The 23,308-nt window shown below is 38.2% G+C and overlaps 1 protein-coding gene and 1 long non-coding RNA gene across 2 annotated transcripts in view; one reads left to right on the top strand and one right to left on the bottom strand.

Annotated features, from left to right (window-relative positions):
* st6galnac3 (ST6 (alpha-N-acetyl-neuraminyl-2,3-beta-galactosyl-1,3)-N-acetylgalactosaminide alpha-2,6-sialyltransferase 3) overlaps window positions 1-21,470 on the top strand; it is a 114,010-nt gene extending 92,540 nt beyond the window's left edge. The window contains exons 4-5 of the mRNA XM_081597902.1: window positions 4,771-4,878; window positions 10,211-21,470. Of these exons, the coding sequence (XP_081454028.1) occupies window positions 4,771-4,878; window positions 10,211-10,400 (298 nt within the window). The 3' untranslated portion in view covers window positions 10,401-21,470. The remainder of the gene's footprint in view (window positions 1-4,770; window positions 4,879-10,210) is intronic.
* LOC103479929 (uncharacterized) overlaps window positions 15,517-23,308 on the bottom strand; it is a 24,614-nt gene continuing 16,822 nt past the window's right edge. The window contains exon 4 of the long non-coding RNA XR_014084166.1: window positions 15,517-15,601. This is a non-coding gene — a long non-coding RNA (uncharacterized LOC103479929). The remainder of the gene's footprint in view (window positions 15,602-23,308) is intronic.

Raw genomic sequence — 23,308 nt, 5'->3', positions numbered from 1 at the left:
ATTTCGGAAACATGTCTGTAGTTCATGGGATAAAAGAACAAGGTTCATTTTACTCAAACAAACTACACAATAAATTCTGCAGAGTTAAATCAACACTATGCTGAGTCTATGTGGTCCTCGTCAGAGTTGGTGTTAATTTAACTCCTAGAGTTATTTCAAAAATAGTTCGAGTAGTTCAAACTTTTTCAAGCGTTAAAATGAATTCATTTCTTGTTGAAATAATTCTGAAAAGAGTTAAATTAACACTAATTCTGATAAGGACCACATAGACTCGGCATAGTGTTGATTTAACTCTGCAGAATTTGTTGTGTATAGAGAGTAAAATCAGATAAACTGATCATTTTAAGTGGTCTCTTAATTCTCTCTTGTAATGTTTTTTTTTTCCTTTCTGCACTTCTCAAATCGATGTTTAAAGTTTCCAAGAGTGAGTGAGAATCATCCCAAGATGCTAAAGTGTCACACGGAGGATTAATAGTAGCAGAATATGGAGATGGTACTCTTTTTATTAAAAAAGTAAATAAATAAATAAATAAATAAATAAAGGGAACGGTGAGCGTTTCTTTGTTAGACTTACCTGATTGTTTTTGAGAAAGTCCAAATTTGCAGCTTCCATGTCAGAAAGCAAGCCGTAGAGTTTTAATCTGGGCCTCAGGTCAAAATGTCTGCGGCTCCTACAGCCTGTCAAACACCTGGACATAGATCTGAGGTAAAAACCACAGCAGTTTAAAAATCACAGCAAACTTCAGTATCACAAACGACTTCACACCAGCAGAGTGGCGTCTCTTTGTTGAGAAAAATCGGATACATTTGTTTCTTTTTAACCAAGTGGCTGGATTTGCTACGAACCCAGTGACGCTTTTTATTTATGCATCATATTTTATGATCGCATTTTCAGCTGAATGACGTTTTCCTGACATCATCCTGCCTGAGCTGAGGATCTCTGCAGCTCCTCCAGAGTTAGCAGGAGTCTTTTTGGCTCGACGCCGATGTTAATCGCTCGTTTCGAAACGGGAAAAAATGCACCGAACAGCTTCTCAGTGTCTCAGTCCTCTTCAGTTTGGGCGTGAAAGACACAGAGGTGAACTGTTGTTCCCATTATTTGCGCAGTGGAGTTCAGAGCAGAGGCATCATTACTGAGCAGCGTGAGGCTGGAGACACCATCATTACAACGCCCCAAAATGGGTTTATTTCTAAACTTATTTACTTTGAGCCTGCGTCTCTTTCAGAGCTATAAGCACTGTAAAACAAACATAATGGAAATCTCTCTCCTGTGTTCCTGTTTGACTTGGCTGCATTTAATGAGCCTGGTGTTTGCAAACTGTTTTTAAGCATTTGCAGAGAAAGCCGAGTGATGCTTCTGCTCGGCTTGAGGTCTGGGAAGAAAAGTCAGTTATTTGTCTGGTTGGAGGTCGTTTTCATGTTAATGGTGTTCGCCGAACACTTTCTCTAAGTTTAGTCCAGTTGTTTCCCATAGAACAGGCGAGTCAAACTCATTTTCGTTTTGGGCCAAATCAAGATCATGAACGCTCTTAAATCTCCAGTTGTGCCCGAATGTGTTGATAAAACCTGATCACAAACTGTTAAAATATCAACAAATTCTTAAAATGAAATAATACTGAACAACTTTTCAGTTCCTTCAGGATTCTGTGATTCTTTTTGTCATTTTTTGCTATAAAAATCAAAGTGTTTGTGGAACTAATTTGGAAATATTTGCGCTTATTTATGGCAATAAATGCGACTTTTTATTACTTGCTGTATAGATCCTGGATTCTAATCTGACATCAATTAAGGCTGAGGCAGCTGTTTAGGACAAGTAAAGTTTATGACAATTGTTGAGAAAAATGCAATAAATTTCCAATTATTAGTGCAAAAAAGTGCAGAAATTTGTTGATTTTGTGTGAATTTCCACAATAATTCTCAAGAAACTGGAAGGACTGATTGATATAATTTGGCAGTAAACGGATAAAAAGCGTATTAATTTAATTGATAACATGATATTTAAGAACTCTTGGTATTTAGTCTAACATAGAGGGACACATAAAAAGCTGTGGCGGACCAGATGTGGCCCATGAACCTTAAGTTTGACACATGTGTCATAGAATATTTAATTCCAGATAAATTATGAAGCTCTAATTTAAAACTTTCAGTTGGATAAAGTTCAATATTTACAGCTCTAGATAAAATTAAGAGACAATTTAAAATGATCAGTTTCTCTGATTTTACTTTTTATAGGTTTATGTTTGAGTAAAATGAACATTTTTATTTTATTCTATGAACCACTGACAACATGTCTCTGAAATTCAAAGCAAAAATTTAGTGTTTATTTGCAGAAAATGAGAAATGGTCAAAATAACTAAAAAGATGCAGAGCTTTCAGACCTCAAATAAAGCAAAGAAAACAAGTTAATGTTAATTTATAAACAACAACACTGATGTTTTAACTCAGGAAGAGTTCAGAGATCAATATTTGGCAGAGAAACCATGAGGGGGTTTTCAATGTGGTTCAGTGCACAGATGTTCGATCGGTCACCGATCATAATCGGCCGATTTTCGTGAAAAAGGGTATGATCGGTGATCGGCGATCATTGGCTCTTGTTGCCGATACCGATCACCTGCTTCTCATTTCGCAGCCTGCCTGTGCAGCTGGTCTCCTCTTTCCTTCACTCTGCGCAAACGCGCAGCAAAAAATCCTAAGCGATGTGGAACTATAACGCACTGAGTGAATGGGGAAGTTTGCGTGTTGCCTTCATATGTTATCAGTCTGTTAAAGATAGTATTATTGATAGTACAATTTGCACAATGCCTGTTTTGTTTAGTTTTCTTCTTGGAAAAAGTTATTAAAAACAAGTTTTTGTCTAAATTAAGGTGAATTCATGGTTCCTTTTTCCACATAATGTAACCGGTAGTGTTTATGATAAAAAAATAATAATAATTATTATGTGATCGGAATCGGTGATCGGCCCTCATGGGTGATCGGTATCGGTATCGGCAGGAAAAACCTGATCGGCACATTTCTAATATATATATATATAGGAAAGCGTACATGGAACGACATAACCAAGTGGTGGGCATAGTGTACAGGAACATCTGTGCAGAATATGGACTGGAAGCCCCGAGATCAAAGTGGGGAACATCCCCAAATGGAGAACCAACCGGACATTGTGGTGGTGGATAAAGAACAGAGGAAAGCCGTTGTGGTGGATGTAGCAATACCAAGTGACTACAACATCAGGAAAAAGGAGCATGAGAAATTGGAGAAATACCAGGGCCTCAGGGAGGAACTGGAAAAGACCTGGAAGGTGAAGACCACAGTGGTGCCTGTGGTCATCGGGGCCCTCGGGGCAGTCACCCCCAAACTGGAGCAGTGGCTCAAACAGATCCCAGGAACAACATCAGACATCTCAGTCCAGAAATGTGCAGTTCTAGGCACAGCCAAGATACTGGAGGACCCTCAAGCTCCCAGGCCTCTGGTAGAGGACCCGAGCTCAGAGGACGAGAGAGATCACCATCGGAGGGTGAGAAGGGAAATAAACATCATAAATCTATATAATGGCTCTATATAAATACATATATTTATTGGTAGAGAGCTCAATCAAACCAAAGTCATGAATTTTGGACCCTGGTGTAGATTTGTTTCTTCTTTCTTTTATGAAATAATAGCCTAGGTTTTCAGTCTGTTGTGTCTCTGGAGAGTCCAGACGGCCACAGGTGGTTTTCAGGTAAAATACATATTAAACATATCTTCATATATTTTTGTTTTCAGCATACTTTGGCTTGCTGAGTGGCCTCAGGGAGTCTGTGGCCCCCTGCCCGGTCTGACCTGCAGACTCAGACTTTCTTCTCAACCTCCAGCCAAGATGAAACTCCAACTCCGTGTTGTTGGATAAAAATGATCAAAGCTGACATGTCTTAACTTTGAACATCCACAAATCAAACACTAATAGTCTGGGGCTCATCAAAAGATTATACATGTTGGTATTGATTTGCCCACCAGGTGCTTGAATAATTGAAGAGCTGCCTGTTGTTGCTCAGCTTTTCAGCAGCTTTTTTTTTTTTTTATCATCTCCAGTCAAGTGTAAAAGATCCAAAACTTGAGTGTTAAATTAAAAATCACATTGAACTGGGCATCTGTTGAAGGAGACGATGGTGTTTCTGCTGACCTGCTATTACCGTTACATTCACATTTACATGCGAGCTGAGGATGAGCTCTCAGAGGAAGCATTTGTTGGAATAATTTAACGACTCGGTTGAGCTGTAATGCATCAGCAAAAGGTGCAAAGGTCACTGGAACAGCATTAATGAAACTCTGCGATTGCAAATCATCCATCCATCCATCCATCCAGTTTCTTACACCCTTACCCCTTCGTGGGGTCGGGAGGGTTGCTGGTGCCTCTCCAGCTAACGTTCCGGGCGAGAGGCGGGGTCACCCTGGACAGGTCGCCAGTCTGTTGCAGGGCAACACAGAGACACACAACCATGCACACACACTCACACCTAGGGACAACTTGGAGAGGCCAATTAACCTGACAGTCATGTTTTTGGACTGTGGGAGGAAACCGGAGTACCAGGAGAAAACCCACGCATGCACAGGGAGAACATGCAAACTCCATGCAGAAAGGGCCGGGAATCGAACCCAGAACCTTCTGGCTGCAAGGCAACAGCTCTACCAACTGCGCCACTGTGCAGCCCGTGATTGCAAATGATTAATATTTGAATTGTGATGGATATTATTCTGACCAAGATTTTTATTTTATTTTGTCTGCGTTTGCAGGATTCAGTCCGGCTCGTACCTGAGCACCGGCTGGTTCACACTCATCCTGGCCATGGACATGTGCAAAGAGATCCACATCTACGGCATGATAAACGACACCTACTGCAAGTAAGACATGGAAATAAAAACATCAGATTTCATAAATCTCATAAATTAAATATGTTCATTCACATCTTTAACTGCACACCGTTTCATTTCCAGCAGTGGAGAAACACAAATTATGGTTTAGTACAAGTTAAAGTACTATTTTCTCTTAACTTCCTTTTAAAATACTTAAAGTATTGAAAGTAAAAGTACTTCAAATACAAACAAATACATTCAAACATGGACCCTCTGCATGTTGCTGTTTATATCTGGACATTTTCCACACAGCGGTAGAGATCAATAACATGGTTTTAACTGAACATTTTTGATCATTAGTGCGTCAGTAAGTGATATATTTCTTTAACTTGAGATAACAGGGAGGATTAAAAAGTGTTCATGTCTTCCTCCTCTTTTTCAGACAGAAAAGTAGCAATAAGCTAATTATTTTGTATGCACATGTTTTCTCTGCTTATTTTCTTGTTTTTAAAACCCTGTTTGAAATAAATAAATACCTCGCTACATCCCACCACCGTCCATTTCGAAGCCAAGCTGTTGGATTTAATGGTTAGATTTCCTTTCTGGCATCCATACTGGATTTTTCTGTGGCGTCACTGGGCCTATCTCTGCCTGCCTTGTGTTTCTTGCTGTCCCTTCTGCTTTGAGTCTCTCCTGTCGTCTTTCCCCTGAATGCTGGCTGAGTGATTACCGTCGGGCTGCGAGGCCGTAGGAGGGATGACAAACACGCCGCTCTGGGTTCGGCTGCTCTCTTTCTTACTCTCTCTCTAAATGCGTCGCATTCTCGATGAACTCATCATCCACCTGAACCTCCTCTATCCCCCCCCCCCCCGAATCAAACACGCTTCCCAAATGCATGCTGGAAATCCAGCTTTTCATCCTCCGTACGTTCCCCGGTGCGCAGCGGGAGCCGAGATAAGAGCTGCAGACACATGGCAGAGAGGCGCGCGTAATTCAACCGGCACAGAGGAGATTTGATGATTTAGCGAGGCAGTTACTGGATACTTCTCCCCCTCTCTGCCTGTGCATCGTTTATTTCCCCCCCGTCCTCACTGACGCCTGCAGATGTTGTGTTTTTACAAGTTTTCCGAACTGACAACTTGCATGTTTGCATGAAGCGGTTCAAGGTTTTCAGATTTAGAGCCGATGCTGCAGAGATGGTGAAATCAGTGGCAGGATGGAGCAAAGTACAAGTACTTCGAATACTGAAGTATATTTTTAATGTACCTGTACTTAGGCCTGTCGCAATAAGCAATAAATAATCAATTGATCACATGATACATTAAAACAGGCTCAATTTCCACTTGCGTGATTTATTGTTTTCCTCTTGTACCAAAATCTCAACAAAAGTCTTCAGTCTTTTTTTTGAAGGACAGTTTTGTTTACAGACTTCATGATTCATTTTATTTGTTGTTTCTGTTGTTGTTGTTTTTAAAAATGTCTCCCAGTCCCAGTGTTAAATGTTCATTAGAATTTAAAGTTTATTGATCTTTGAGAATGTGTTCTTGCATCATTATGCCATTATTATCATTATATTACTCAAAACCACAATATTATTGTTTATTTGAATTATTTCTGGGACGGTTTATCATCCAGCTAAATGTGTAACCAGGCTACTGGAGTAGAGTTTTGTCTGTTTATTTGGACCTTTACTTACGTGCCGTGTAAGGCTGGGAAAATATGGCTGAAAATCTCACAACACAAGCATTTCATATTTGTTGAATAATTAAATATTTTTTGTTTTAAATATCTGACATGATGCCAAACTGCTCACGTGACCTTTCTTGTTTTCCAAACAATTTTCACTCCATGTTGTTTTGTTTTTTTTAAAGAAGTTACAAGGAAACCTTTAACTGGTGCTGCTCGAGTTACTCAACAGGTCATTGCTAGGTAACCAAAGAGTGAGTTGCTAGGTAACCAAAGGGTTAGTGAGTCAGTTGATTCCACCAATTTTGGTTCAACCGTTAAAGCCTTTCCTCTGCATTTCCCAGAATGCTGTGCGGTTCTGGATTGGAGTTCAGTGAAATTATTGGATAATATTTCAGATGTATTGATATTCATCACATTTCTATCTCAATACATATTGTTATTGATTTATTGTCCAGCCGCAATGCTGATACAGGTTTCCAATGGCTTCTAATCAACACTGGTGGGCCCACTTCCGCCAGCGCGCTGATAGCGAAGCTAATGTTTGGTTTAGCATGCTTTAGCGGTCCTGCTACAATGTTGCCTAGATGAGTGCGATCCCATCTGTTTATATTGATCATGTGACTATTGTCACTGTCCAGCACTCGTGTAGGGTTTGAGTATTTTCTCCAGCTCTGGTGAAACTGAATTTATTCGTTAAACCCGGCGCCCCGCTGTGTGACAGAGGAGAAGCGGTTGTGTGTTACAGGGACCTGGCAGACGGCCACAGTCGCTGCTGCTGTTACGACTGTTTCTCTTCTGTCTCGTTCATCCTCCCAATGCAGTTGTTACACAAGTCATCCGCTCATAAAGCTGTCAGACGCCATTAAAAACAGACACCAGAGGACACACTGAACCCGATGCGCTGCGTTGTGCTCTTGCTTTTGTGTGGTTGAGTTCATATTCCTTTTAATGAACACTATAAACAGGGAATTTAGGACAAAACACAATAACTTTCTTTACTCTGAAGTGAGACATTTGCTGCATGTTTCAGATTTACTCTGCTGATTATTTTATAATTCAATGCCCTCCAGCTAACATGCTACATTTCATCGATATGCCACGGTTTACATTAGTGTTGTTGCTTCACTCACTTACCTGAGACATCATTTTTCATCCCAACAGGAGTTTATGCAGCTCTGAGTTAAAAACTCAACTGTATTCTCTTGCTGGGTATAAATTGCACATAAAAACTCAGTTTTTTAAACAATTAGCATCTGCAAATAAACATTATGGATACAATGTTTATATATCCATGATATATATGTTTATGGATATAAACATTATGCATAAACATGGATATAATTGTAATATTAAACGGTTTAATCGCCTAGAGCGACTAGATGACAGAAATATACCTGAGTGAAGTTGGACCCCCGCCATCTTCAAATTATACAAAACTGGTGTAAAGCGTTTGTGCTGTTGTCATTTTAAAGATATTAAAAATAATTATTACAAAATATGGTGTCAGTCAATGTGCTACAAATGTTTTAGATGCACAAACATAGTGCAGTTAATTAACAATTTTATTTGATTTTGTTAACATGAGGGGGAGGCAGGTTGATTTCTGATGACCTCTGGAAACTTTTTAAAAAATTAAATCTTAAAAATTGTAACAGCACAAATGGAAACAATTTGCTTCCACAGCTGATTGTCTCCATATTTCATCTGATTTTGTAAATTTGGACTGGCTGCTTGACCTTTGATGACCTCTGGAAACATTTATGAATATCTTTAAAATAATATCAGCCCAAACATTTGACACCTCAAAATGTTTTTAATCGATACGCATATCAGAAAGTCGACATGTTTAGTTTTTGAAAATAAATCTTGAAATCAAAACTAACCTTATAAAATCTTCAAATCTTATTTAATAGCACCAGGAAACATTAAAGATAGTAAGTGAGTCCGTTTTATTTATACAGAAAAACACAAAGTGCTTTACCAGGGGAAAGAAATGTTAAAAATACAAATAACAACATAAAACAAAATAAAGACAGAAAACAGAGAAGATGATTTTAAACTAGTTAAAAGTCGTTCTGTATAAATGAGTTTTCTACTGTTCCTAAAACAATCAGAACAGACAATCTGACTTACTGCATATCGTGTTATCAGTATCGTTGTTTTTAATTGCCCAGTCCTAAATAGTTTTTAAAACTTTAGAAAAACCTGAGGAACCAGAGAATACTAAATGATCAAAAAACAAATAGCAGCTTGAATATAATAAAACATAGTCTAAAACGTCTGCACAGTATCGGTATAGTTCTTGTTAAAATAAAAACACAGATGGTTGAAACCCTGTTGTTGGGATTTAACCGTGTTTTATTCTCTGAGAAGCTTTTAACTCGTTGGGATTCGCTCCGATTGAACAGCATTTGTTAGATTTTGGCTGACAAACCCTTCGCTCTCAGATGCAGCTGCAGTTCATCCCGGAGCTGCAGGACAGGGAAACCTGACTCCCCACGCGGTGTGTTGCACACAACCAATGGGAAGCTGCTGTTGCAGGAAAGTGTTTGGAAACGGATAAGTGCTCAGAGAGAACACTCGGCTGCTGATTGAATGTATCGGTTCATCCCGACTGAAGACGGTAACGGGTCATTCAGAAGCATCGATGCTGGCCGCCTGCCCAAAGTGAGGCTCCGCTGAGACAAAATCCTGGCATTCACTCTGAAATCAGGCGTAATTTTAATTGGTAGTTTTATTATTGAGGAAAATTTCATCCTGCTAAGATTCAGCTGTGGAAAATTTCAAGCCATCTGCCATAAATTACTATGTCTTTATTAAGTCCAGAACCTTTTAAATGTAAAATTCACTCATTTTTAATTTCATTTTTTATTTTTTTACAAAGACCATTCATGTTGCATTGGCCCAGTCAAAGTCCTTTTTAAATCCCAGTGTCCATTCATTGTCCATTCATCCAATCTGACTCAGCTTGAGCTGTTTTACAAAAACAAATTTGGTAAAACGGGAGCATAGAGGTGTTAAACTCTACTTAGTTTTGAAATATCAATGAATTAAGGGTTGGAACTTTAATCTGTTCATTTTTATTAATTAATTACATCAATATCTTAAAGCAATTAAACACATTTTTGTTTTTTTCCATACAAAAGTCCAGAGTAGGAACCTTCGTGTTGTGTTTCTGGTACATCTGTAAATGTGACGCACAAGCGTCGTCGTTTGAAAAAATCAGCCATAGATGACAAAACCGCGTCTTTTGGTCCATTTGAGGTAAATTTTTTTCTTAAAAAAAAAAGAAAAACGATGTGAAGGAACCCTAGAAAAACTATAAATGTGTTCAAGTTGTGCTAATCAGAGTTAGCCTCTCAGTGAAGCTATTCTAGCCTGAAGTATCATCTCAATGCTAATCATGTTGCAGCAGCTAACAGTCGTCCCCAATGCTAACGTTAGAATTGGAGCATTTAAATACAAACCCTGTAATTAAATTTTAATCAAATCTCACCACTAAATAGAACAAAATTAAATGTGAAAAGTTTTAGTTGTGTGAATGTTTTTGCAAGACTTAACCGTCCAACTATATTGATTACTGGACGAACTCTTCCTTCAAAATAAAAGGTTTTATCACCTAATTCAAGCTTCTCTTCCTCCTCCGTAGAGACAGATTTAGTCTGATAACGTTTCTCTCCTCCTCCTTTAGGACTGAGGGCTACAGGCAGGTTCCCTACCACTACTACGAGGCGGGCAGCCGGGACGAGTGTGCAGAGTACCATCTGCACGAGAGCGCCCCCTACGGCGGACACCGCTTCATCACAGAGAAGTCAGTTTTCGCCAAGTGGGCCAAGAGCCACTCCATCAAGTTCTTCAACCCTACGTGGCAGCTGTCGTGACCCCGGCCGACCCCAATGAGCACGAGAAAACCCGCACTACAACAAACACACACATCGGTTTTCAGATTTCTCCCCATTTCTGTCATTTTGCTCCCATTTGGTTCTTCAGAATTAGGTGAAATCTGAAGACTAAACGTGGACGTGCATCTTTCATACCTTTGGCTTCTTGGATTGTACGTTTTCAGCAGACGAATGTGGAACGCTCCCTGCTCTGCACTGGCAGAACCAAACATTTGTGGCTCTGTGAGTCCAGCAAAGAACGCCTTGAGAGGAAAAGACGTTATCTGGTGTTAACTCGTTTTGGATTTGGGGGGGAAGAACTCCAACCGGACGATTTGTGTCGGCTTGGACGTCTCGTCAGCTTCTCTGCTGTTTCGCCTCCTGTCAGGTTGTAATTAATCTGTAACAAGCTTCGTTCAGGCTTTCATCTACTGAAGGCAGATGCTCTGTCAGCTTCAATTTGCATCGATCCGTTTAAAAAAATCTTCAGCAAACAAGATTGTCTCACAAAGCGATCAAAAATCAGGTTGTAGGTAAAACTGGTGATGTAAATCGGCTTCGTTGTGTTTCAACCTGAAGATGTCGGCTCCTTTTTCGTGCTTTAATCCAGAGAAGCTAAATTTCATTGTGGCTTTGGTTTTAGTCTCTGGAGGGTTTGCTGATTTACTGTGCCAGTGACAATGTAAGCAGCACAGCACAGAGAGCGAGGTGCAATTAGAGAGTCCATCTCTCTGGAAGCAGTTTGGGCCCCTACAGAGGAGGAGATTTATGTGTGCAGTGAAACCATTTGAAGTTAATTGTATCCCATTATCATTTCGTGCCTGCAATATACTTTGCAGTTCATTGTATAGACAAAGAAGAAGATGCATTTGCTCTCTTCCTCTCATCTTCTCATCCAGCTTTGTGCCTCTTTGTGTAACACATTGCCGTGTGGTCTTTATCCCGTTTGTCATGGGTGCAGCGCGCTCGTCTCTCGCTCAGTAACGTCTCATCGCATCTGTTACAGGACGGTGAGGAACAACCAGTGGGTCTCTGCTGGGGCCTGTGGGACCAGCGATGACAACTGAAAAGTGTCAAAGACTTCTAGTTTAGGCAAACAGTGAGATACTTGCTGCAGCGTAAGCAGACAGGATTGTCGTGGTTTGCAGGTCGGCTGTAGTAACATGTGAAAACTGGGCTAAAAGTTTGGAACAAAATGTGCATTTAGAGCTGCTGGACAAAATCACTAAAATAATGTATAATGCTTAGCGAATAAGGACCAAAAGTGACACAATTTAGTACACAAGTACACTGCTTTTTACGGCTTTTTTAAACCATAATCATCAAAACTGCAAGAACTACAGGCTGAAATACTCAAAGGGAGTGTTCACACCTGATAGTCTGGTAGATTCGGTCAGACTGGAGCCCAAAATTGCAACATTTGTTACATTTTCAGATGCTGTGGCTCGCTTTCACACTCCAACAATCAAAATGATTGAAAAACCTGTTCCCCTCCTCGCCTGTGGGGGCGCTACACCAATAACCACTGAAGTAAAAAATACAAAAACCTCAGAAGACGACACTGAGTGCAACTTCCTTTGTCACGAAATATAAACAAAAATGGAGTGACGTCAGATTTTAGTGGTGGTACGATTTCTCTCTTGTCATTTCTCTCTGTATCGTTAGACTCTTGCGTTTGTTTTAGTAGAATTTACCCAGAATGCCCTGCGCTGTAGTCCACTTCCTGCTTTTAGAGCGTTCTCCAGTCTGCTTGGTGTTCACAGATGCATTCAAATGGCACCATACTTCACTTTAATCGAACCGAGACTGAGGCTTTTGGGCGGACCAGAGGTTGCCGAGTTTGATTTCGTGGTCACATTTCCCCAAACAAACCTGACTTTCTAAATTAGGGGAGTCGAACTCATTTCCCTTCTTAAAGGGCCAGTTGTGCCAGAATGTATTGATAAAACCTGTTCACAAACTGTTAAAATATGAATAAATCCTTAAAATTAAATATCATTGAACATCTTTTCAGTTCCCCCAGGATTTTGTGATTTTTTTGCAATAAAAATCAGTGCTAATTTGGAAATATTTGCGCTTATTTATGACAATAAATGCGACTTCTTATTACTCGCTGTATAAATCATGGACTATAATCTGACATCAATTAAGGCTGAGGCAGCTATTTAGTACAAGTAAGAAAGTTTTTGACAGTTTTTGAGAAAAATCTGGAATAAACTCCCTATTATCAGCACAAAAATGTGCAGTGATTGTTGACGTTGCGTGAATTTCCACGATAATTCTCAAGAAACTGGAGGGACTGATTGATATAATTTGGTAGTAAACATAAAAACTGCAGTGATTTGATTGATAACATGATATTTTTAAGCTCACTTAGTGTTTAGTCAAGAATCTAGAGGGTCACATAAAAAGCTATGGTGGCCCGGATTTGGCCCACGGGCCTTAAGTTTGACACGTGATCTAGACAAATCAACTAAAGTTTGTGATGAGTTTCACTTTCTGAAAGAAGTGAAAAAAATATCGAACTCTTTCACAATATACATTTTTTCCCAGCTGTTTTTGTTTAAATAATGGACACGGGATGATGTTTATCTCCACTTAGACGTCTCACTGCAGCGCAATGTTTACAGAAGTAAAAATGGACGTTTTTGGATCGATAAGTTGTTAAGCAATCAGCGCCAACAGTATTATTACAAGATCATAACAAGAAGAAGGAAGTGTCGGCTCTTTTTGCTTCAGCCACCGTTCACATCCGGATTTACCGCGTTTGGCTTCTTCTGGTGCCGAATTGTGACTCACGTCTCACGTCGATGACGTAAAAGTTGGATAAACCGTGACTGCAGACGCATATCAGATACGTATCTGATTTAGTATATCTGACATATTAAAGTCTCACAAATTGGATCTTTTTCCAGGTGAAAAGATTGGAGTTGTGAAAAAATCAGATTCGGGTTTCATTTGGCTCCTGTGTGAACGTAACTCTAAATGTAGGAAAAAAAACAAGCAGCTAAACATTGAACCGCAGTAATAAAGTTTTGGTCGAGGTATGAGATATCTGCTCTTCAACGAACAAATGATATAGATTATTAAAAAAGAAAAAGGCATGTAGTGGATTTTCTTCCTCAGCCGTGGATAAAAACATTAAGATGGAGCTGAAAGCCTGTTGGAAAACAAACCAGCGTTAATGTGCCTCAAGTTAAAGGGACCCCTGTGGAGTTTCCCCGCAAACAAACAGCAGCTTCAGTCACATTCAGTCAAAATGTGTTCTGTTAAGTTGTGTTCAGCAGACGCGGTAATTAAACTCCTTTAAGACTTTCTTTCAGCTGCCTTTAAACCACAGATAACAGCCTGCAGAGCCACAATAAAAAACACAAATTCAGCACCGCGTAACGCAGGAGATGATCTTTATCACTGCTTAGAAAGTCATTGTAGGAATTTGATCTGTTTTTATAACAGAAGTGGGTAATATTAGACTTTAAAGTATAAGAACTTGTAGCATTAGGATTTTCATACTGCAGACAGAAACTCACAAATCAACAAACAAAACAGAAATATTCTGCAAAATGCAGAATATTTCAGAATTTGTCAGTTTGAGGAGGTAATCTAAAAAACTTTGGGTTGTGTTTTTAATCATTAGAGACATAATAATGCAAGAAAACACGATCAAATATCAATTAACTCTAAATTCTAATGAACATTTAGCACCAGAAGACATTTTAAATATTCAACGTAAATGAACAAAAAAACAGAAACAATAATTACAATTAATTATGAAGCATCTGTAATCCAAATTGTCCTTCAAAAACTTATGTAAAATTCACTTTTTGCTAGTTTTATGTCCATTTGGTCTTAACTGTCCAAGTGTTTTAAAAGAACCCTACCAGTTCTTGGCAATATGTTTGTTTTCTGGTGTTTCAAAATCCAGATTCTATAGGCACTGCGCCGTTACCTAGCAACCCCAGCCAAGTCCAGCCCTGTTGCCTAGCAACACAAGCTCAGCTCCAGTACATTTGGTCAGCTGGTTTTACCACTGTATGTACTGTACAATGGCAACTGGAAAAGATAAGTGCTTTGATGTAAACTTACCATCCAGAAACCACTTGCTGCATTTTGTTGGCAGTGCAGGAGGCTCTACTTCTGCTTTTCAAAGATGTACAGTTGTATAATTTTCCCAACCAAGTGTAAACGTTAAGTTGAGCAGCAGATCATTTGGATCTAAAGTGGCACCAGTGCATGTTTTTGGTCTAAACGCTCTAAACCTTCCCATATAATCCGTGAAGCTGTATTAAAATCGACATTATTATGTAGAAAATCCTGACATTTTTCACCACATCGGCCACGCCGAGTCCATTCCTTCTCTAGGTTTTCAAACGTGTTTGTCTGCAGGGAATCCCTATGAAGTTTAATAGCACAGCAAACATTCAGACTGTGCACACCTCAGTAAAACAGCCACTATTGATTATATGTTTTAGCTGTTGAATTTACGGCTATAAGTTACATAAAGGGGTTCGGCATATTAATCTGTCAGTAGCTGTTACATTTCGCTATAGAGGTATTGTACCTTAAAAAGCTCTAACTCAAATCCAGCCTTTTAGAAACATCCGTCCTTGAGAGACAACACAGCTGCTCCAGTGATTCATCCGTTCAGTAATTGTGCTTATTTCTCCAGGAGAAGCACCGAATGATGAGCTCCATAAAACTGCTGTATGCATTAATCTGTTTGTGGGTTTATGCTCCTTATTAGTCTGCAGAGATGAGCTTTAACTCACAAAGCTAAAGCTAAAGTAATTGTTTTAATTTGGCAAATAAATTCCAGTGTTTATCAGAAACTAAATGCATAGAGATTAACTTCCTGCCTACTGGCAGTAGATAAAGCAAACGAAGGCTAACGCGGCTAAAAGCTCAGGAGGAGCTTTGCTTTAGCTCAGTTTTCACTGGAATGGTGATTATAGTTTTACCTGCAAATCGTGGCGTATTTGTAGTTGCTACAGGTGCGTGGCATTCCTGCGTCAGCAAAATGTAAAAGTGTCCTGTTTTAAATTCCTGAGCTGGACCGAAGGTTTTTGGGGGTTGGTCCGGGTCAGCGTTCCCAGCGCCGCCCCGCCCCGCTGGGCTTCACCAGCAGCTGGGGGTCGAGTTTCTGCTGAACAATGCAGCCTGAACGAGTTGAGGACTTCGTTCTGCTCCGGAGGGAAACCGCACTGCAAAAAAAAAAAAAAACACAAAATCTCACCAACTGCTTTTGGTAGAGATGAGAAAGTGAAAGTCTGGTGATTCAATTCCAGTTTTTAGGCTCATGATTTGTTTCAGAAGAGATTTTTAATGCAGAATTCAGATGTTTTAGATTCTCTTTAAATTTTATGACTGACAAGAGGAAAATACATTTATTTAAAACACATAGTCCTGTCACAGCAAGCAATAAATCAGTTAATCATATGATAAATAAGCTCACTAGTTTCCATTTGCAGGATTTGTTGTTTTCCCTTTTCTCTCTCTTTTTACGACAACCAGACCCTTTTATGAAGGACAGTTGCTTACAGAGATTTCATAAATCATTTTATGAAATGAACTATGTCATAAAATAAAATAATTTTATGAAAATATATTTATTACGAAAAATATTTTGAACTATAATTTTACAAAAAAAATGAAACAGATTAAAAATCGAGTTTTGAGCATTTTGAATTGATTCAGATTTTTTTTTCAGCACCACTAATTTTTGGTCTATTGCAAATATCTTACTAGAAAAAAACTAGCAAATATCTAATAAGTCAAAACTAACTTTCAAGTAACTTTTAAGCAAGATGTAAGTTTGTTTAAGTAAATAATTCATTCATATTGATCAGATTATGTCACGTATAACATGGGAAACATGTTGTAAATAAAATAATCTGCCAGTGGAACTAGAACTTTTTCATCAATATTAAGGAATTATTTACTTAAAACAAGCTCATATATGATGCCTAAAAGTTATTAGCAAGTTAGTTTTGTCTTATTTTAAATGTCCTAAGACGTTTTCTCTAGAAATTAGACCAAAAATACTTGGTAGGATTTTGTGTTTTTGCAGTGCAGCCCTCGCAGTCGTGCATGTTTCCAGATTAACAACCATTTCTCTGGATTTTCCCTCTCAGCCTGGGATTGTACCGTCATCTGGCAGCTCTTCATCACTCTTACCACTGCAGCACACACTGTAACCGCTTTTCACTCAGTGGGGAACGTTCTGCTGTTTTATCTTCATCTAATGTGACTTTAACGGGACTTTTATTACTTCAGTTCAAGATTTGCTCCAAGACTTTTGTTGTATTTTTTTTCTTTTAATAACAGTTGCCTTTATTGTATTTTGTGTGCAGTTTTTTTTTATTGTGGCTTATTTTCTGATCAGCAAACGTACAAAAACCCATGAAAGAATATGTTTTATTGAATTATCAGTCAATTACAGACATAAATTCAAATGGGACTGAATTTGGAGAATGGGAAGATTTTACTACCTTAAAATGATCTTAAAGTTTTGTCTTGACAAAAGAAATTAGAGGGAAATTGTAGCAATGTGACCTGATAACGAAATAAAAAATGAAATTAAACAGCGAGGACCTTTAACATTCACTAATTAACATCATATATCTTGCTTTGTGCAAAGTGCATGGCACAAAAAGGTCAGCCTGACATTTTCTGTTGGTTTCTGTGTTATTTCAGCATAAAAGATGTTTCAACTCTGTTAAATTACTCTTCTGAAAACAAGTTAGAAAATATTCAAAACAATGTTTTGCTCATGTTATAACTGAAAAAGATCTGACAATGGAAGTAGCATTTTTTAAAATCAAAATTCAAGAGTTACTTGTAAGTTAGTTTTGTCTTTTTACAGGTGTACTGAGATATTTTCATTTGAAACTAGACAAAAAATACATACAGCTTTTCTGAAACTTGTTAGATTTAAAAACCTTTAAAAGAGTTTTATATACAGTTGTCTGCAAAGTTATTGATGCCTCAATTATTTCTACTTTGCTTCACTTCCATGTAATCCTTCAGAGTCTCTTTGTGCATCTACAGCAGTCGAGTCCAACTCATTTTCGTTTTGGACCAAATCAAGATCACGAATGCTCTTAAAGGGCCGGTTGTGCCAGAACGTCTTGATAAAACCTGATCACAAACTGTTAAAATATCAATCAATTCTTAAAGTTAAATATTATTGAACATCATTTCAGTCCCTCCAGGATTTTTTTATAATGAAAATCAAGTGTTTGTGGCACTAATTTGAAAATATTTGCTCTTATTTATGACGGTAAATGCAACTTTTATTACTTGCTGTTTAGACTATGGACTGTAATCTGACATCAATTAAGGCTGAGGCAGCTGTTTAGTAAAAGTAAAAAAATTTTGACAGTTTTTGAGAAAAATCTGCAATAAACTCCCAATTATGTGTATGTATTTTGATTTTGATCATTCTCAAGAACCTGGAGGGACTGATTGATAAAATCTGGCAGTAAACAGATAAAACCTGCATTGATTTGATTGATAACATAATATTTTATATCTACATAAAAAGCTACTGCGGGCCGTATTTGGCCCGCGGGCCTTGAGTTTGACACATGTGGACTACAGGATTTCTGAAGGTTTTTCTGTGAGCTCTGGCTGCTTTTCACTCCTCTTCAGCTGTTTGTGAATCCATCTAACTCTGACATTTTATTTGTGAAACGGTTCCTAAACTCAAAGGGAGAGTCAGGGCTGTGTTAACAACTAACCAGAGAACTGAATAGATATTTACATTCTGCTGCCACACAGACACATTTATTAAGTAAATACTGATTCAGCGTTATCTTTCTGCCCACACAATGTCATATCCAGCTAACTCTGACTGCCGCTATCACAGTTTGTAGGACTTTGAGTTAAATGTATCTGATTTCTGTAATGTGGTTGGTTGTAATGCTCTGGATTTAACTGTGGTGTTTAGCTCTTTGTGCTTATTTATGTTACCATTCATCTTTGTGTTTCCTCTCTTCATCAGCCTAGCCTGATCCTTTGTTCAGTAATCACCTTCCTCTGTGTTTGCCTTCAGTCATTGGCAAATTTACTTCTTCCTCATCGGTTTTCTTCTTTTTATTCACCTTTTGTGCTTCTTGCTGCTCTTTTCAAGTTGTAGAAATGATATAACAAAATTCCTTAACCTCATGTTACACCATGTAGACACTCTGTCTGCAGTGATGAAGATTATCTCACTTTGACATGTTGAAGTAGGGGAGTTTAAACTTTTTTTAAATGAAATAATACTAATTTAGCAATTATCTATCAAATATAAAACCACTTAGAACTTGAGTGGGCCTTTATCATATCATTTATCGTGATACATTTCTTATCATGATCAGAATTCTGATTTATTGTCAACACGATATGTTCAAATGATATGTTCAAATGTTTAAAAAAAAATAAGTGGGATTGTTAATTTTGCTTTTTTCCCACCATTTCTTCAATCAGAGCATCAGTAAATATCAATATCTTTGAAAATATGATTAAATCCAGTTACTGTGTGATACAGATCATTAGTGTCCTAAAGAAGTGTATTGCACATGGATTAGATTTTTCAGAGCAGTATTTTTGTTTTGGGAGCTATAATTGCTCTATCATGCTGTTACAGCCATACAGTAATAGTTATTAAATAGCCACTTTTCTCATTATCATAACATACCACAAAATATTGTGATAAAACTTTGAGTCCATATCTCCCACCTCTACTTAGGGGAAACTATATTTAACACTTCTTCGTTTGTCTCAGCTCCAGTAGATTCATGACGGACACATTCAGGTTCACTGTATTTATTCTAACAAAAGAGGAAATCCAGTTGGTGGTTCCCATCAGTCCTGTGCATTAAATAAAATAGAATAAATAACCCTAAACAAACTACAAAGCAGTAACTCCCAGTGAGCAGTTAATGGCATTTAAAAGTTATAAATTTAAAGATGGCTAACATAACAGTTAAAAACATTTATAAAACACAGCAAAATTACTCATGAAACTCATGTATTATTAAATTTGTATAAAATATATGTTACAATATAATATTTGTTAACAAAACACTGAGCTGATCCTAATACATACCTCCGTTACCAACGGCAACAGAAAAAATGGGGGAGGAGCTGTCAGGTACTGGTTGCTATGGTAACCACCAACTGCCAAGAGCAGCGCAACAGAACTGAACACCAATAAATGTCTGGAGAAACAACTTGTTGACTAAACAAAATGAATTCAAATAATAAAGACATTTTGACAAACTTGACATCTACAGTATTGTTAAAAATAAAACCTTGTTACACATAGACTGATTATAGAGCCCCAAACTTTCAGCCCAAGACGGTCAAATGATGAGTAAACATGAAATAAAGTAGCCGAGCATACAGCCCACGTCTTGCATCCTAACACAAACTAACATGGACACATCTCAAATGATACAAAATCCATGTTTTTTTCTAGTTTAATCACACATAAAGCATATTTTTATGTGTAAACTGAGGATATGGCTTTCAGATACTGAGACATACGTATATGTTTAGGCAAAACACTTTTTCACTACTCTATTTGTTCAGATTTAATTTTTATAAGCATTTACTGAACAATAATTCTGAGTCTGAAATGAAGTATGAACAAATACTTTCAGAACAAATGTTGATCAGGACAAATTCAATCAAATATTTTACTTCATCAGAAAGAAACATAATGAAATCAAGGATGGTTTTATAATTTGACATAGCATCAGATATTTAAAAGGTAAACATAATTACTCACAGCTTCAGATATAATTTAAATAGCTTGTAAATGTAGATTTGGATCCAATCAGGTTTCATGCAAGAGCAAATCCTTTGTTTCCAGTCATCTTCATTCAGTGTATTTTGTCTTATTTGAGCTCTGATTCTGCACATCTAGATGGAGAATAACACAAACTGCTCTATATTTTAACACTCCGTCCCCTTTAAAACACATTAGATTTACCCAGCGGTGTCCTAAGCAATTAAAAATACATCAGTGACAGTGCAGGGGTCAGTATGTTGCCTAAAAACTGTTTGGCTGAGACCCAGAACCCTGAATTTTAAAACCAGAGCTTAAGACTCAAGAACAGTGAGTGTCTCTGGCTCTTCAGCTAGGGGAAGATGATGAAATATTAAAATATCTATATTTCATTTTATATTTTTTTTGAGAATTCAACCCAAACCATATTAAATATACTGAAACCCAGGTGTTAACCTCCTTATAATCAGGATTTTCTACTGCTTAGTTTTGAATCTAACTCATTTTTCCCATTTCAATTTTGCCTGTTTTTATTCACAGCCTCGACTTGTTTAGATCCATCCTTCCTCTAACCTGAAACTGATGGGGGTCTTTTTTCTACCTTTTTTATTTTTTTTAAATCTGCTGTCTAAATGTAAATCAGGGGGGGAAAAGCAAGAAGAAGAAGAAACAAGTGTTCAAGCAAACTGAAGGTCATTTGATAATAAAAATAATTGAAAATCTGCTGGCTTCTAATTAAAGCGAGCCGCACAAAGACGGGAGTTTAGTCTCCTCATTCCTCCTGTTTTGGGAGGCGTTTACTGCCTCCCCTCGGACTCGGGAGCCGCTCCTTAAAGAACTACTAATTGTCTGATTTCAATTCTCTGTCAAGCGTTTTACTCCTTCGTGAATTCAGCTGCCAATTTCTCAAAGTGCTTTCTCTTCAACGGTATTCCTGTCGCCTCCTTTCTTGTGCTTTTTGTTTTGCATTGTAGCACTCCTTTCCTTTAAATCATTCAGGTCAAGTGTCCTTGTAGAATTGTATCACAGGGAGTGTTTGAGCTGCACAGAATGTGTTTTTGTTTTATTATTATTTTTTTTTCCAACACATCCAACCCACTCCTGCCGTCCGGGGGGGAAAACGCTGCATGTTGTGGAAGTGTGTGTTTTGTTAAGAAGTGATTATATGTTTGTTGGTCTGTCATTTGCTGTCTGCTTATTAGATTCACTGTGAATGTTCTTATTATTTCCGATGTAAATTCTGTCCTCTGTGTGTTTTATTCTCTTTTCGGGGATTAAAGAAATCCATCAAACAATCTTTGTGCGATTAAATTCCTCTCGAGTCAAAACCGAGTGTGCAGAACGAGAATACACCCGACTCGGTGACGCGCTCATGTTCCATGAATGTGGGACTCGGGCGCAGCTGTCACGTCACATCAGGCGTCTCGTTAAGATTTTTAAAAAACGGAGCCCAGACGGTGCCGAGTCCAGACTTTTCCCCGACAGCTGCGGTTTGGATGTAAGCTGTGCACAAATGAACGGGAGCTTGATTATCGATGCACTCGTTTGTGTTCTTTCCGCCACAGCAATCCATAAAATATGAAGAGGAGAAATTAAAGGACTAGCTGATACGATCCCTCTAATTTATGACAGCAGAAATGTTTTTCAAGTAAATGAGGCTGGAGGATGGTGACATAAACACTTCACTTCAAAACACTACACACTTACCAAGTATCTTTGTTCTACTTTTGAGTGCAAATATCTTTGAAATGTCAAACTAACTTACAAGTTACTTTTAAAAGCTTGTTTTCAGTCAATAATTCCTTAATATTGATGAAAAAGTACCTGTTTACCTGGATTTTTCCACTTTTGACAAGACATTTTTCTCATATTATTAGAAATGGAACCAGGACTTTTCAAATTAATTTTAAGGAATTATTAAGGTAACTGAAGATAAGCTCCTACATTTTGCTGAAAAGTTACTTGTAAGTAAGTTTTGTCTTATTTTTAGATATTTGCACTTTAAACCAGGTAAAATACTTGGTAAGATTTTGTGTTTTTGCAGTGTTCTTATACAATTTCTTCACACTGCTTCAATTTAGTTCACATTTTGTCACATTGACAATCACAAACTAACATGTTTTAAAGAAAAATTCATAATTTTAAGATAAATATACAGTTCAGACAGGGGCTGCACATTGGTGCAGTTGGTAGAGCTGTTGCCTTGCAGCAAGAAGGTTCTGGGTTCGATTCCCGGCCCTGGTCTTTCTGCATGGAGTTTGCATGTTCTCCCTGTGCATGCGTGGGTTTTCTTTGGGTACTCTGCTACCACACTTTTTCCTTCCCCTAAACTTTCCGTTTCATTAGTATGCTTGAATCCTGCAGTCCTGACAGTCAGCTTCTTTAGGAGCAACATTTTGTTGGTTGCCCTCCTTGTGCAGAGTGTTGGTGACTTCTCTGTAAGTAATTCTTAACAAAAAAATATTTAATTACTTTTACAGGTCTGATGCACTATTGAAATATATAAACATATAAAAAACAGAGTGAAACATTTTGAATAAATCTATAATTTATTCAAATTTATTTATGTGCATGTGTGGGTTTTCTCCAGGTACTCCGGTTTCCTCCCACAGTCCAAAAACATGACTGTCAGGTTAATTGGCCTCTCAATTCTTCCTAGGTGTGTGTGTGTGTGTGTTGTTTGTCATGGTTGTGTATCCTGTCTGTCTCTGTGTTGCCCTGCAACAGACTGGCAACCTGTCCAGGATGATGCCGCCTCTCGCCCGAAATGTTCGCTGGAGAGGCACCAGCACCCCTTGTTGGAAAATCTGAATGTTTGCCACTCAATGCAGAGCGTCAACCAATCAGAGAGCCTCTGCTATGTGACGTAGTGGCCTGTAGTTGGTCCCAGGATATGCAGACACTGATGCGGTTATAGCAGGTCATCAAACTGGGCTCAGCTGAGACGAAAACAGGGCTGATGGTGACCCTCATCAGCGCCCAGCCAGCTTACGAAACTCACAAAACCTCTGAATTATCTGGTCAATTCAAACTATTCCCCCGACGGCGACATTCTGTTGATTTCAGTAAATAAAATCTAGTCACTCAATATTTAATCCGCCATTGTTCAAAGTAACCGAGTGAAGAAACAAAT

The sequence above is a fragment of the Poecilia reticulata genome, chromosome 17 (assembly GCF_904066995.2).
Source record: "Poecilia reticulata chromosome 17, P_reticulata-male-v2, whole genome shotgun sequence".
Classification (NCBI taxonomy): domain Eukaryota; kingdom Metazoa; phylum Chordata; class Actinopteri; order Cyprinodontiformes; family Poeciliidae; genus Poecilia; species Poecilia reticulata.
This window is presented reverse-complemented; position numbering and strand designations above follow the sequence as displayed.